Source organism: Mustela nigripes, chromosome 9, assembly GCF_022355385.1.
Source record: "Mustela nigripes isolate SB6536 chromosome 9, MUSNIG.SB6536, whole genome shotgun sequence".
Lineage (NCBI taxonomy): Eukaryota > Metazoa > Chordata > Mammalia > Carnivora > Mustelidae > Mustela > Mustela nigripes.
Window position 1 is genome coordinate 76,321,901 of NC_081565.1, and position 12,065 is coordinate 76,333,965.

At 45.6% G+C, this 12,065-nt stretch overlaps 1 protein-coding gene across 5 annotated transcripts in view; it reads left to right on the plus strand.

Moving 5' to 3' along the window:
* The window catches only part of TRPM6 (transient receptor potential cation channel subfamily M member 6), a 168,134-nt gene extending 157,302 nt beyond the window's left edge, over window positions 1–10,832 (plus strand). For 4 of the 5 annotated variants that reach the window (XM_059411853.1, XM_059411850.1, XM_059411852.1 and 1 more), the window contains 3 exons: window positions 1,492–1,543; window positions 6,039–6,145; window positions 8,558–10,832. In XM_059411853.1, coding sequence (XP_059267836.1) covers window positions 1,492–1,543; window positions 6,039–6,145; window positions 8,558–8,691 — 293 coding nt within the window. In that variant the 3' untranslated portion in view covers window positions 8,692–10,832. The remainder of the gene's footprint in view (window positions 1–1,491; window positions 1,544–6,038; window positions 6,146–8,557) is intronic. The other variant, XM_059411854.1, reaches the window with a different exon arrangement.
* The last annotated feature ends 1,233 nt before the right edge of the window (window positions 10,833–12,065 follow it).

Genomic DNA, 12,065 nt, shown 5'->3' on the forward strand with positions numbered 1-12,065 from the left:
TTGAATACCCTTACAATAACCAGGTTATTTTTCTAAGGAAGTCAGTTTCTTGGGAGAAAGGTCTATAAACTATAAGGATTACATTTTCTTATGAAAGGTTTAGCATATGGTAAAACATACTGAGCATGGCAAAAAAAAAAAAAATCTTTTTAAAATAGCGGTTAGAAAACATGAATATTTTTTACCGAATAGAAATACATAATAAATCTCTACATTTCATTTGATTTTCTTAAAAAAAATGTTTTATTTATTTACTTATTTGAGAGAGAGGGAGCATAAGGGAGGGGCAGAAGGAGAGGGAGAGGGAGAAGCAGACTTTCTGCTGAGCAGGGAGCTGGATGTAGGGCTCGATCCCAGGACCCTGGGATTATGACCTGAGCCCAAGGCAGACACTTAACCAACTGAGCCACCCAGGCACCTGTTTCATATGATTTTTAAATAGTTTTCCCACAAGGTTGCTCTCTTCCAAGCGAAAAGAACCAGTGCAGTCTTGAGGCCAGTCTCCAAAGGGGCTGGAGTGTGCCCAAATGGTGCAGTTCCTCCCCATCGGCTTGCCCCAATAAGTTATATCCGGCAGAGAACTGCTCCTCCCCACTTGCATTTTATAACAGCTTCACTCTAGGTGTCGACTGCTGTTTCGATCCATGTCGGTGCTGAGTTCCACTCCTGCTGTCCTTGTACGCTTTGGTGTCCTTTTTTTTTTTTTTTTTTTTTTTTTTTTAACAACTAAATTGTAAGAAAGAGAAACGCTGGTTCAGGAAAGTGCACACAGCAGGAGTATACCCCCCAAAGAATTTTCACAAGTGAACCCGTGTGCAGCCAGCGTCCGCATCCAGAGGCGGGGGGCGTCCATATGCTCCTGTTGGTAAAGGCTGTGTATATACAGCATCTGGTGGGCGTCTCTGATGGAGGAGAGGGTGTACCCGCAGAATCTCGCAGCCCCTTGTGCCTCGCTGGGCGCTGGTGGACTCCACCTCCAGACCCCACGTCCTCACGGGGAGGGACGCAAGGTCCGGCTCAGCCCGCATCCTGTTCTCATCACTGGTGAACTGTGCAGCCTCTGACACACTGCTGAATCTTCTCGAACGTCAACATATTCGTTGGCAAATCGAGGATACGAGGGTGCTAATACTTTTCCTTTATAGTCGCAGAGAATTACAGAGACTATAATTAGAATGTCTAGTGTAGACAAATGGTAAATGAATGACGGATGCCGCTATCAGGAACTGTGAACACACCACCGAAATGTTCGTTTGCGGCCTCCTAGTTTATTACAGCTTGGGGGGGGGGGCTGCGGGAGACAGTGGATTAGCTAAAATGTTCGGGCACACCTGCGTCATTGTTATGGTCCATTGAATTCATATAATGTCGCATTTATTACAGGGTGAATGTAAGTTTAAAGAAAGAAATTAAGATCTGGATATTAGTTTCTTGAATTTCTGAGGAGATGAAATCCCCATTTGCTAAATGCATTTTATTTTTTCTTTGGAGGTGTTGGAGAGAATTTGACTGATCCATCTGTTATAAAACCTGAAGACAAACAGTAAGTTGATTAATGAGGTTATCATTTAGAAAATTGCTTTTAACACATTGTATCTTTTTTTGAAAAAATAATTTTTAAGCATTTATATTTCTTGCCTAGATCCTAGAAAATTTTGAGATGGCTTATATGTACAGAAAAGCTGGATATCTCTATTAGATATCTATATATCTATATCCAATACAATGAGATTTTAAAAAAAAAAAAAATCACAGATTAGGAAATGGGGGAAAAAGAACATCTGGAAATAAAATAAGATGAAATTCGGAGTTAATACCCATAAGTGGAAAGTATAAAGACCGATGTAGTAACTCGGGTTTTGTTGCAGATTTAACGCTGAGTTTTCTGGTGGCCCAAGCCAGTGAAAAATATGGGTGGGCTCAGCTTCTGTAGACTTTGACGAGAAAACGATGTCATAGGAGAAGCCCTGCTCCCCTTGCTGGTCTCACAGTGGAGTCACTCCGTCTTCTCACGGCAGGGTGTTCTGTCACAACGGAAGGCATCATGTGTGCTGGTCAGTAACAGCCGACCTACAAGAGGCCAAAGCAGCAGGGCTTTTAGAGGAAGCATCAGAGAGCCTGATTTAATTCAGGGGTGCTCTTTAAACTATACGGAAGAATGAGTCGTCTCTCTGTCCTTTGAATTCTCATGGGCATTTGATCCCATACGGAGGCACCGGAGGGTCTGAGGTTGTGCTCTTCTGTTCAAGGTGGAGGACAAAGTATGGTGAGGCCGATGAAGGACTGATAAATGGCAGACGACGGTGGTTCTTAAACAGGAGCTTCCTCTACCATCACAGAGCTTGCTAAAACACAGATTGTGTGTTCTTGATTCAGTGGGTCTAGGGTGAAGTCAGATGAGGCCACAAGCTCCCAGATGATTCTGACGCTGCTGGCCTGGAGACCACACTTTGAGAACCACTAGCATATGGTATTTTTTATTCTCAGTTGTACTACGTGTCTGTATTTGGCCCCTGTAGGAAAAAAATGTATAAAAGAAATTACATATGTGGGCAATGTTCATACGATAACTTCTGAAATTTTTACTTCTCTCCCACAGCCCTCATATTTATTGTAAACATTCATGCTTTAATGCTCTTCTTTGCCTCAATGGTTTGCACGAAATATCTTCTCATCTATATAGGCATCTTTGCAGAGAGGTCCATCTAAATGTGTATTAGCTTATCTCTTTGGACTAGGTGAGTTAGAGGAGATGAAGGGGATCCCTGTGCCCGTATGCATCCAACTTCTATGATATTTGAGCATTGAGTTCACGCTGTAACCCTTAGGGTACAGGGAAAGGTTTTATTATTATTTTTATTTTAGCACAGCTAAAATGTTTTTAGCTAAGGATATTATTTCTTCAATAGCCCTGTGCACCCAAAGGTTTTGTAGTAGGAAACTTGTACTATAAGTACTTGTTTCTTCCTTCATTAATTTTGCAGTGAAGAATGTTTTGCATATAGAACGAACCCAGTTTATGTCTAATCTATCATCTGTTACATTTTGATCTCCCCGTGTGTCATTTAATATGACCTGAATATTTCCACCTTTTAGGATTCTAAGAAGATTGCATTTATCCCACTTGACTGTGGAGTATTTCATTGCGTTCTGTAGGCCAGTGGGTCTCAATTTCCATTAAGGTCACCTAGGAAACTGAAAAAAGAAAAAGGAAGGAAAAAAAGCTTCTGAGAATGAGTATCAAATCAATATTTCTGAGGAGGGGGCCCTGATGTTTGTATTTTTTGAGAAGTACCCCCTCGAGATTCTGCTGGGCAACCGAAGATGGGAACTTCTTGTCTTAGGACCAGCTTCATTGTTTATGACTTGAAGATAGGAACTCTGTGGAGATTGATAGGATGGCATCACTGGAGGCTGTCTGGTTTTGTGGGGCGCCCTCCTTTGGGGGGCCGTTGGTTTTCCCGGTGAAGGTAAACTTCTCACAGTGGTGGCAGGTGGCGTCTACTCAGTTCACTGAGACACACATTTTTGAGAGCCGTGTGTGGTGAACTCTTTGCTGCCCAAAGCAGGAGCCACGGACCAGTCCTGGCACAGTATCTGGGGAACTGTCGGCCATGCAGACTCTCCAGCCCCTCGCTAGACCCACTGAATCAGCTGTGACAAGATGAGCAGGTGATCTGGTGTAAACCACAGATGCTGGAGAAGTGCCAGTTCAAGCAGGTGCTCTCATGTGCTTGCTTTACCCCTCCCAGCAACACTGGCAGTAGGCCTCTCCCGAGGATACCGAATCTGGGTGGAGATGGGTAACTTGTCTGCGAGGACCAGGGGTCCACGAAAGAGAAGAATCCTCGACCAGAGAAGAGTCCTTGCAGTACAGATTCGGGTATTACCTGTAGTGCCTGTTGGCCCCATCCTTCCCCACACTTGTGCACGTGAAGACACGGTCATCTGCCCCCCGCCCCTCCCCGCCCAACCCTGTCTGGCCGCTGGGTCACCTCCTTGGGTCACTGAGCCTCGGAGGAGGTGGCTTCAGTGACCGGCCGTCTGGGGTTTACTGCCTTGCTGGATGGGGTCCTGTGACAAATACAAAATGACAGTAACAGAGATGACATGTTCTTTAGGAAATCTGTGTGTACTTGGCCCTGCCTGGCGTTCCCGCGCTCCCAGAACCGAGCTACCACTTGCTTTCTCCTGTGCGGTAGAAGATCCAGAAAACAGCTTGTTGTTGTTGCTGTTCTTTTTCACTTTGCTGAGACGGCAAGTCCGTCGGCATGCTGTAGGACTGTAGACGCAGCAGAGCCAGACGAAGGTTTCCGTGACCCCCTCTCCCTCTCCCCTGCACGGGGAATGGTCACAGCCCTCGCACAGACACGAGAGAAACGTGGATTCTTTTGTGTTCACCTTCACAGAGCTCCCAGAGGACAGTTACTTAGCTTACGGCTTTTATCTGTGGATCAGGGTTACATCTCTACGTTGGGGGTTTTCCTGCATTACGGGGAGGGAGCAAGTGGCAGGTAGAAGAAGCAGGACCGAAGTAATCCAACGGGGTCGCGCTAGAGAAGAGCAAAGGAATGCTCGCGTTGGAATGACTGAAACAGCACCTTCATTTTTCACTCTGCCGGCATCAGGAGAGTTCTAGTACAAAGTAGCCAGTGGTTCTACTTTTTTATTTTTTTTTTTGGGAGGGGGGGCACATTCGGTTTCATCTTATTGAAGTCATTCCTTAGCAGATGCCTGGAAGAGGCCGGTAGTAAACAAGAGGCGGCTTATGCAGCCGGTAGATCCCAGCAGAGCCGCACTTTGTAAGGGCGATTGAGTGACCAGGAAAGTTAATCCTGGGTGTCCGTTCACGTTGTCCTCCCAAGAGATTTCCCCCAGCTCCTCGCCTCGGAGCGGCGAGGCGATCCGAGAGCAGACTGACATCAGCCCCTGTCCCGAGCTTGGCACATCTTCAGAGCAGCTACTGTTGTTCTGCCAAAAGGAAGTGGAAATTGAGATAAATGTTTCAATACTCAGATGGGGGGGGAAAAAAAGTCCATTTTTTATACCACGTCCCTTTTGAAAAGCCACATCCCTTAGAAACGAAGTTTATGGTTTCCTTTTGTGCGAGTTTGCTTCTCTTTTTTCCCAAGACGTGGTATTTAAGAGTGGTAATTGAGTTCAGATTTTAGAATGTGCCGTTTCCACTCCGCATGTCATTAAAATAAAATATTAGCTCTCGTAAAGTTTCTTTGGAAGCGTTTCTGGTGTGCTGTGCTCCACGGCGTGTGGGGTGTCGGCTGGGGAGATGGTCGTGCGGGATCTAATCGCGGGTGAACATCGGTCCTCAAATCCGCCGGGGAATCGATCATGTTATGGAATATTCGAAATGTGCCGAAGATAGGCTGGTTCTGTCTATAATTTTGTCACTCACACTTAGCATATGTAGTTTACTTCTACGAAGTCACTGTCTCCTAGTGGTCTTGTCTTTGCACAAAGAAAGAGCCCAGCTAGAGCAGTTTGTGGGATAAAAACCAACTGTCGAAAGAGCTGTGAGTCCCGGAAGTAGGGTTGCAGCAGGAATTTATTTTTGAGGACATCAGTTACTCTCCGAAAAGCATCTGGGTTCGAAACAATGTATATGAGCCTTTCCAGAAGGTGTGTTCCAACAGCAAGTTTATTTTACGTCTCACCTCACCTTTTGGGGCCGGGAGTAGAAAGAACATTTGGTGATGAATGTCATTCTCTCACCCCATATGCGTTGAAAAGGGTCTCACTGTATTTTGTTTTACTGTGGTACATAGAAAATTCACTCTTCTATCAGATTAGCGTTGAAATGAGTTTCACAGCAGGTCTTGGAGTTGGGTACAAAGATTGAAGTGCATTTGAATTTTAAATTTGCAAACCTAACATTGTTGCTTCTCCAAAGTGCTCTGTTCTTTGTTGGCTCCTTCGAATTTACTGGGTTACTATGGGATACTGTTCGGTATCTCAGAGAATCCCGGTTGAGCTCCTTTTGCTTCGCTGTGATCTCATTGATATTCTGATATTTCCTCTAGATCAAGAGGAATGGTGTTCGGACCAGCCAATTTAGGGGAAGATGCAATTAGAAACTTCATTGCGAAACATGGTTGCAACTCCTGCTGCCGGAAGCTCAAACTGCCGGGTACGGCCCCAGACAATTCCATTTCTCTCTGAGTAAATCTCTCCTAGAACAACATCCACTGTAACCTGGGATCGAGTCGAAAATCTCAATCACATTTTTATCTCATTCATAGTCGAGGCCTGACTTTCCGACTGCAAATTTCTCAAGTCCCCGAAGGGATTAAAAGGACGGGGATTTACTTCAGGTTCTGCCAAAATGTGATAAAACAACATTGGGCTCAGTACTTGTCACAGTCTCTCCAAGGGGAAAGGTTTACTGACTTAATTGGGGTAAAACTGAACTGAGGCAGGTTCCCCCCTGCGCCGCCCCCACACTTCCCACTCTGAGTCCTGTGTGGTGTCCCCAGGATTTCAATTCTTAGTTACTCATTGGACACTGGGGACCGGGGAGTAGCTAAGGAGACAACAGCTGTCAATTAAAGTAGTGCTTTTCACTACAAACGCCTGCCACGTTCAACATTTTTGCAGTGTGTATTTTTAAAAAATCTGATTTGACAATATGGCACACTTTCTCCGAAACTGATATAGTCACCACAGACAAATATTCTTAGCATAAAAGCAAGCAGCTGGAGGTCTGTGTCCCCCAAACTGGCAGTCCCAGCTCTGTGGAATTCTTTTCTTTGATTCCAGAAGGGATGCTTCATGTCTTCCCGCTTGTTCGCTGTTTTTCTTCGGTCGTACCAAACTTGTCCTCAGACTGGAGTCTCACGTGCTTTAAGCCCAGTAGCCCTTCCTGCCTTAGGCTAAAGGATCCTGCCCCCGGGTGGGAAATCAGTAAAAGATCAGCATCCACTGTAACTCGGGATGCAGTAGGTGCAAATGTACGACAGAGAAGGGCAATTTCTAATCTCGTTGGAGGTCGAGGTAGGCGGTTGAGAAGCTCTTGTGGGCATGGCAAAGCCAAAGATGGGGATGGGGGCAGGCTTGTCGCTTCAGTGGGAATGAGTCTGTCAGCCAGCGGGGTGGCAGTGGGGCTGTGGCTGGGGGTGGGGAGGTGAGACAGGAGCAGAAGGGGGGGCTGTCACTCTGGTCAGGTAGCGGCTCAGAGCTCGGTCTCACAGATACGCAGTAGATGAGGGCACAGAGGTCAGTCCACAGCACACTGACAATGCTGCCCAGTGGTGTCCCGTCCGGAAGACACGGGGACTGTTTCTCCTCAGCCCGGAGAAGAGAGGACGGGAGGCATAACTCAGCGCTTGCCTCCTGGAGCCCAAGTTAGCTCTTCTCCATGATGAAGGCCGAGATCCTTTTTTTTTTTTCCCACCCATTTTGGTGGGTTTTGACTAACTCAATAATCCTTCCATTTATAGCTTTAATTTTTGTTTTCTCTCAACACTTCAGTTAACACGTTTAAGTGGAAATAAGGAATATCCTCATTTATTCAGATATTTATTAATATGAATATTTTAAAAAGCGTAGTTAGGAAAAACAGAACTGCAGGTGATTTTTCTTTGCTCTTGATTATGTTTTCTCAGTCTCACAATTTTTTTTTTTTTTTTTTCAAGGAAAGCTAGTTTAGAATAGTGTATAAGGGCATGGAATCCAGAGGCAGATAGGTTGAGCTCATATCCCAGTAATGCTTCTTACTAGCTATGTGACCCTGAGCCTTGATTTTTCTCATCCACGAACTGAGTATAATAGCACCTAGCTCATGAAATTGCCGTGAGGACCGAATTCATTTGTGGATATATTCAATAAGTGTTGGTTATTAGTAAATGATAGTATGTATTAGTTTGATGTCTGGATAATCCCCTTTTAGCACTAAAAAATAATATAAGGAATACATATTTAAGGTTAACAAACTTAATCAATATGGCACTACATGCTACATAAGCATAAAAGAGCCCGACCTCCTCCATAAGCTTCTCCCCAGGGGTTATACCCCATCAGTATTTTCGTTTGATAATTTTCTTTCGCAAATGGAAGGAGGCGGCTTCAGGGAGCGTAGAATCCGATAACTGGATGCAACCTTCCTCGGCTCTTCGGGACCCGAGGATCGACTTTGCTGCAGAACACTGACCCCTGAAATCTCTCGTATCTACCTTTTTGGCGGAACTCCCTGCCCTGTGCCTCATCCGGCCATGAAAACGCCCTGTTTCCAGGTTGGCCTTGCTTAACTCCAGCCAGAGTGTGCTTTCTACGGCACTGCACGTGGAATTGGGCGACCAGACCTCCCCCTCTCGGTGCCCCCCCCCACCGCCCGGCCCCCGCAACAGCACTGGGGAGCTAGAGTGACTCGCGGACTCTGGGGCAGGGGGTTTGGACGCGGCGGAGGGTTCGCGTTTCCCGTCTCTGCAACCTTAGGCCGCAGGGTCCGTTCTGAGCACTTGGCCAGACCTAACGTTCAGTCTGTCTGTGCGAACACTGCCTTCTGGAGGCTCCCCTGTAACCGTCTGCCTTGTTTTCCTTGCAGATTTAAAAAGAAATGACTATTCCCCTGGAAGGATAAATTCCACTTTTGGACTGGATGTCAAAATAGAACCAGCGGAGGGGCCTCCAGCACGGGAAAGGGGGCGTCATTCTCCAGAAGACCTCACCCGCCTGTAAAAAGGGAAGGAGAGGAGATACCAGCTCTGTGGACTCTGCTAACAGAGACTGAGTGGAGCACCGTCGGCGGCACCAGAGTGTGCGTGGGACAGACAGCCTTACCCCGAGGGCCTCCCTGAGACACGCCCTCGGAGCCTGGTAGCTCGCCCTGCCTAAGGACCTCACAGGGGTTTGACACACGGATTCTCCCTGACACTGACCTGTGTGCACTGTGTGCACCTGACACTGATCTGGGTGCTTGGTGTGCTCGTCCCCCTGTCCTGTGGCTGGGTAGGAAGACCCTCAGACGAGCCAGCTGGGAACACTGCTCCCTCATACCTCATTGCCTTGGGTGGTTTCTCAGAGCCCTTGGAGCAGGGTGGTGGGCCCTGTAGAACCAGAAGATGAATTTAAGTTATTTCCTCACTGTGTGCACGGACTCGAGCCCCCACTGCTGTTCATTACCTCACCCCCATATTGTTTATGGACGTTCGTGTATAGACATTCGCCTTCCGACTCTCTCCTTCCTCCTTCCCAGGGGCACAAGGCTTTGAATAGCAGCATCAGGGGAAACAGTGGGCTGGGGTGTCTTTGCTCAGATTGGAGCACCCTCCCGCATGGGCTCAGCAGTGAGAAAGTTAGCATCCTGGTGAAATCCAGATGGAGTTGCGGTTTTGTCAGCCATCACATGATGCCTGGACATTTCGGGTTTCTCCGAAAGAAAGGAAAAGGGAAATCTAAAACAAATGCTCCTGCTTCCTTTTTGTGTTTTTTGTTTTGTTTTTCCTTAAAGGGGAATCGGGGATATGTAGAACTAGGAATTGCCATGAAATATTTTCCCTTTCCTTAAGCTCAGGGTTACTATCAACTAGAGTTGACTAAGCCAACCTCTAAAACAGGACTCCCGTTTTCAAAGTTGTGCATATAATACAACAGGCCAAGTTACTCTTTCAGGTTCTCTGGGGAAAGATGGAGTTCCTGACTGAAAATGTGCTTGAAGGTGTTTTCTTCATTCTACGGCAGAGTGCCGGTGGCTTGAAGGCGGAATGCCCCAGTAAGATTTGAAGTATGGCCTGAGAACATGTAATCAGGTTCCGAGGCCCAAAGGAGGGCTCCCAGGTCACCTCACCACCCAGAACCTTTGGGGGATCAGCCATCTCTCTTTGGCACTGGTCAAAGTCACCCCACCTCAGAATAAGCATGAACTTTTCACACAAGGAGGGAATGGAAGGCTTGAAAAATGTCAACCCCTCTTTATCTAGAGCTCTTCCGTGAGCTGGTTTGATATATTCACCGACATAACTGCATTTCTAGATGATTCTTTGGGGGAAGTGTGGCCCAGGCATGTAGGGCTGGAGAGCCACAGATTTCATTTGCCCAGGGTTGTGTCTGGTTCTTGTGTGCATTGCAAAGGACACATTTCTACCCCTTGTACTTTGGTCTTGGGGGGTGGCAGTGGACAGGAAATTTGGGTGATTTCTTGATTGGCAGTGGAGATAACATGTTAATGTGTTTTTCAGGGCTTAACAGCTTTATCCTGTTCTGCAAATCAATAAGGGATCTCTTGGTACTTCAGTGCTGTGTTGAACTGTGGAAAAGAGGCAGTTTTACTGTCCAAGAGCCAAACTAAAGGCGTTAATTGAGGGGGCAAATATTTGTTACTTGGCATGGAACTTGAGAACAAATGCGTTTTGATTTCAAATGTCTGTGTTGTGCTTTTCTTTCTTTCTTTCTCTCTCTCCCTTCCTTCCTTCCTTCCTTCCTTCCTTCCTTCCTTCCTTTCTTCCTTTCTCTTCTTTTCTTTTCCTTCTTTTCTTTCAGAAAAATCACCAGAATATTATGTTAAAAAGATGAAGTGCTGGGCAAAGTTCCCTATGGGATTGCTTGTGTGCAAATGCCGATGTGACGGTCATGACTTTTGAGTGATTCATGACCACAGATTGGGTGGGTATTCATTCATTCATTTAGTCAGTTTTAGTCAACAGATTTTTAACAAAGTGCCTTCTCTGTACTGTGTGAGTGATGAGGACGCAATGAACAAAGCATTTCCTTGCCCTTAAAACACGTTTCTGTCTGGTGTTTCTGTTCCCCCCAGCCCTTTGGTACCAACTGTAGATTTGTGGTTAATATTAAAAAAAACTGTCTTCTGGGAGAACATTGGATCCAGTGATATGTCCCATGCTTCATCTGCTAGTGGGTCTGACTGGGAAAAGAGAATTAGGGTAAGTAAGAAGACCCAGCTAAGGATGGTTTTAGGAACCACTGAGGAAGAATCAACTGTAGAGTCCTTGCATGAGCACAAAACCCATCTCCCAGATGCGATGGGACTTGGGAGATTGGAGAAGCAGCCGGGTTCACAGGAGACCCCGCAGGAGGGCATCCTGTCTACATGTAGTCCTCTCAGAGAGGCTGTGTGTTCCTGCACGACTTCTGCCTCGGGACACTGGAAAGCCTCTGACAGTTATAGGGAATGAGCTCAGATATGGTCTTGGGTCTTTCTCACCCCATTCCTATTTTCTGTGGCTTTGCAAACCAAGTTCTCGGTGATAAAGTCTTCCCAAACAACCATTTACTGAATGTTTAAAAAATAATTTTATTTTCTTGGTAGTGGTTATTTGTTAACTATTTTGGATGGGACCACCGAGGTTCTAGAAGTCATGACACAGCTGCCCCTGACATAGTGAGTTGTCTTTCTCCACTAGTCACCAGCATCTGGCACAAGACACGGCACACCATAAGCTTCCAATGTTATTTGTTGGAAGAAATAATAAAACCTTCAAATGGTAATGGATTTCATTCACTAGGTAATAAATCAGATTTGCATATTTAATCTAGAAGGGAATGATTACCAATTCCTTAAGACCCCACACAATTCTTTTGATCTCTCTCTGTTTTAATTTTCCAGGAAATAGCTTTTAACAACCTACACCTTGTCTATTGAATTCTCAACCAGTTCTTGCCCTTATCATTGTTGTGATACCAGAATACGGTCCTTCTTACTGGCGACTGTTGAAATGAGATGATAACTTCCCAGAAACTGCCTAGAAATAATCATCACTTTATTACCCTTTGAAAAGAAGATTGATAGAAAAGTCATTTGGAAGATGGTTCATTACCATGCCCTAGTCTGATTTCTTTACTCACATCTCTCCAAAGCACGAGAAAGGGAGGATTATTCTCTGAGGTCGGAATTTGAAGGCTGTGAGTTTGCCTCTTTGAAGTCTTGGTATTTAATTTTCTGTAGTCATTTCTTGGGCAATTTTCTAAGAAACTAGTTGAAGCTAATTTATCATAAGTTAAAGTCAAATGACAGAAAAGATTTTTTTTTCCCCTTAACAGTCTTTTATTCCACAGAGGTTAGCTTCTGAAGGAAAATGAGACTTAAAATAGCATTT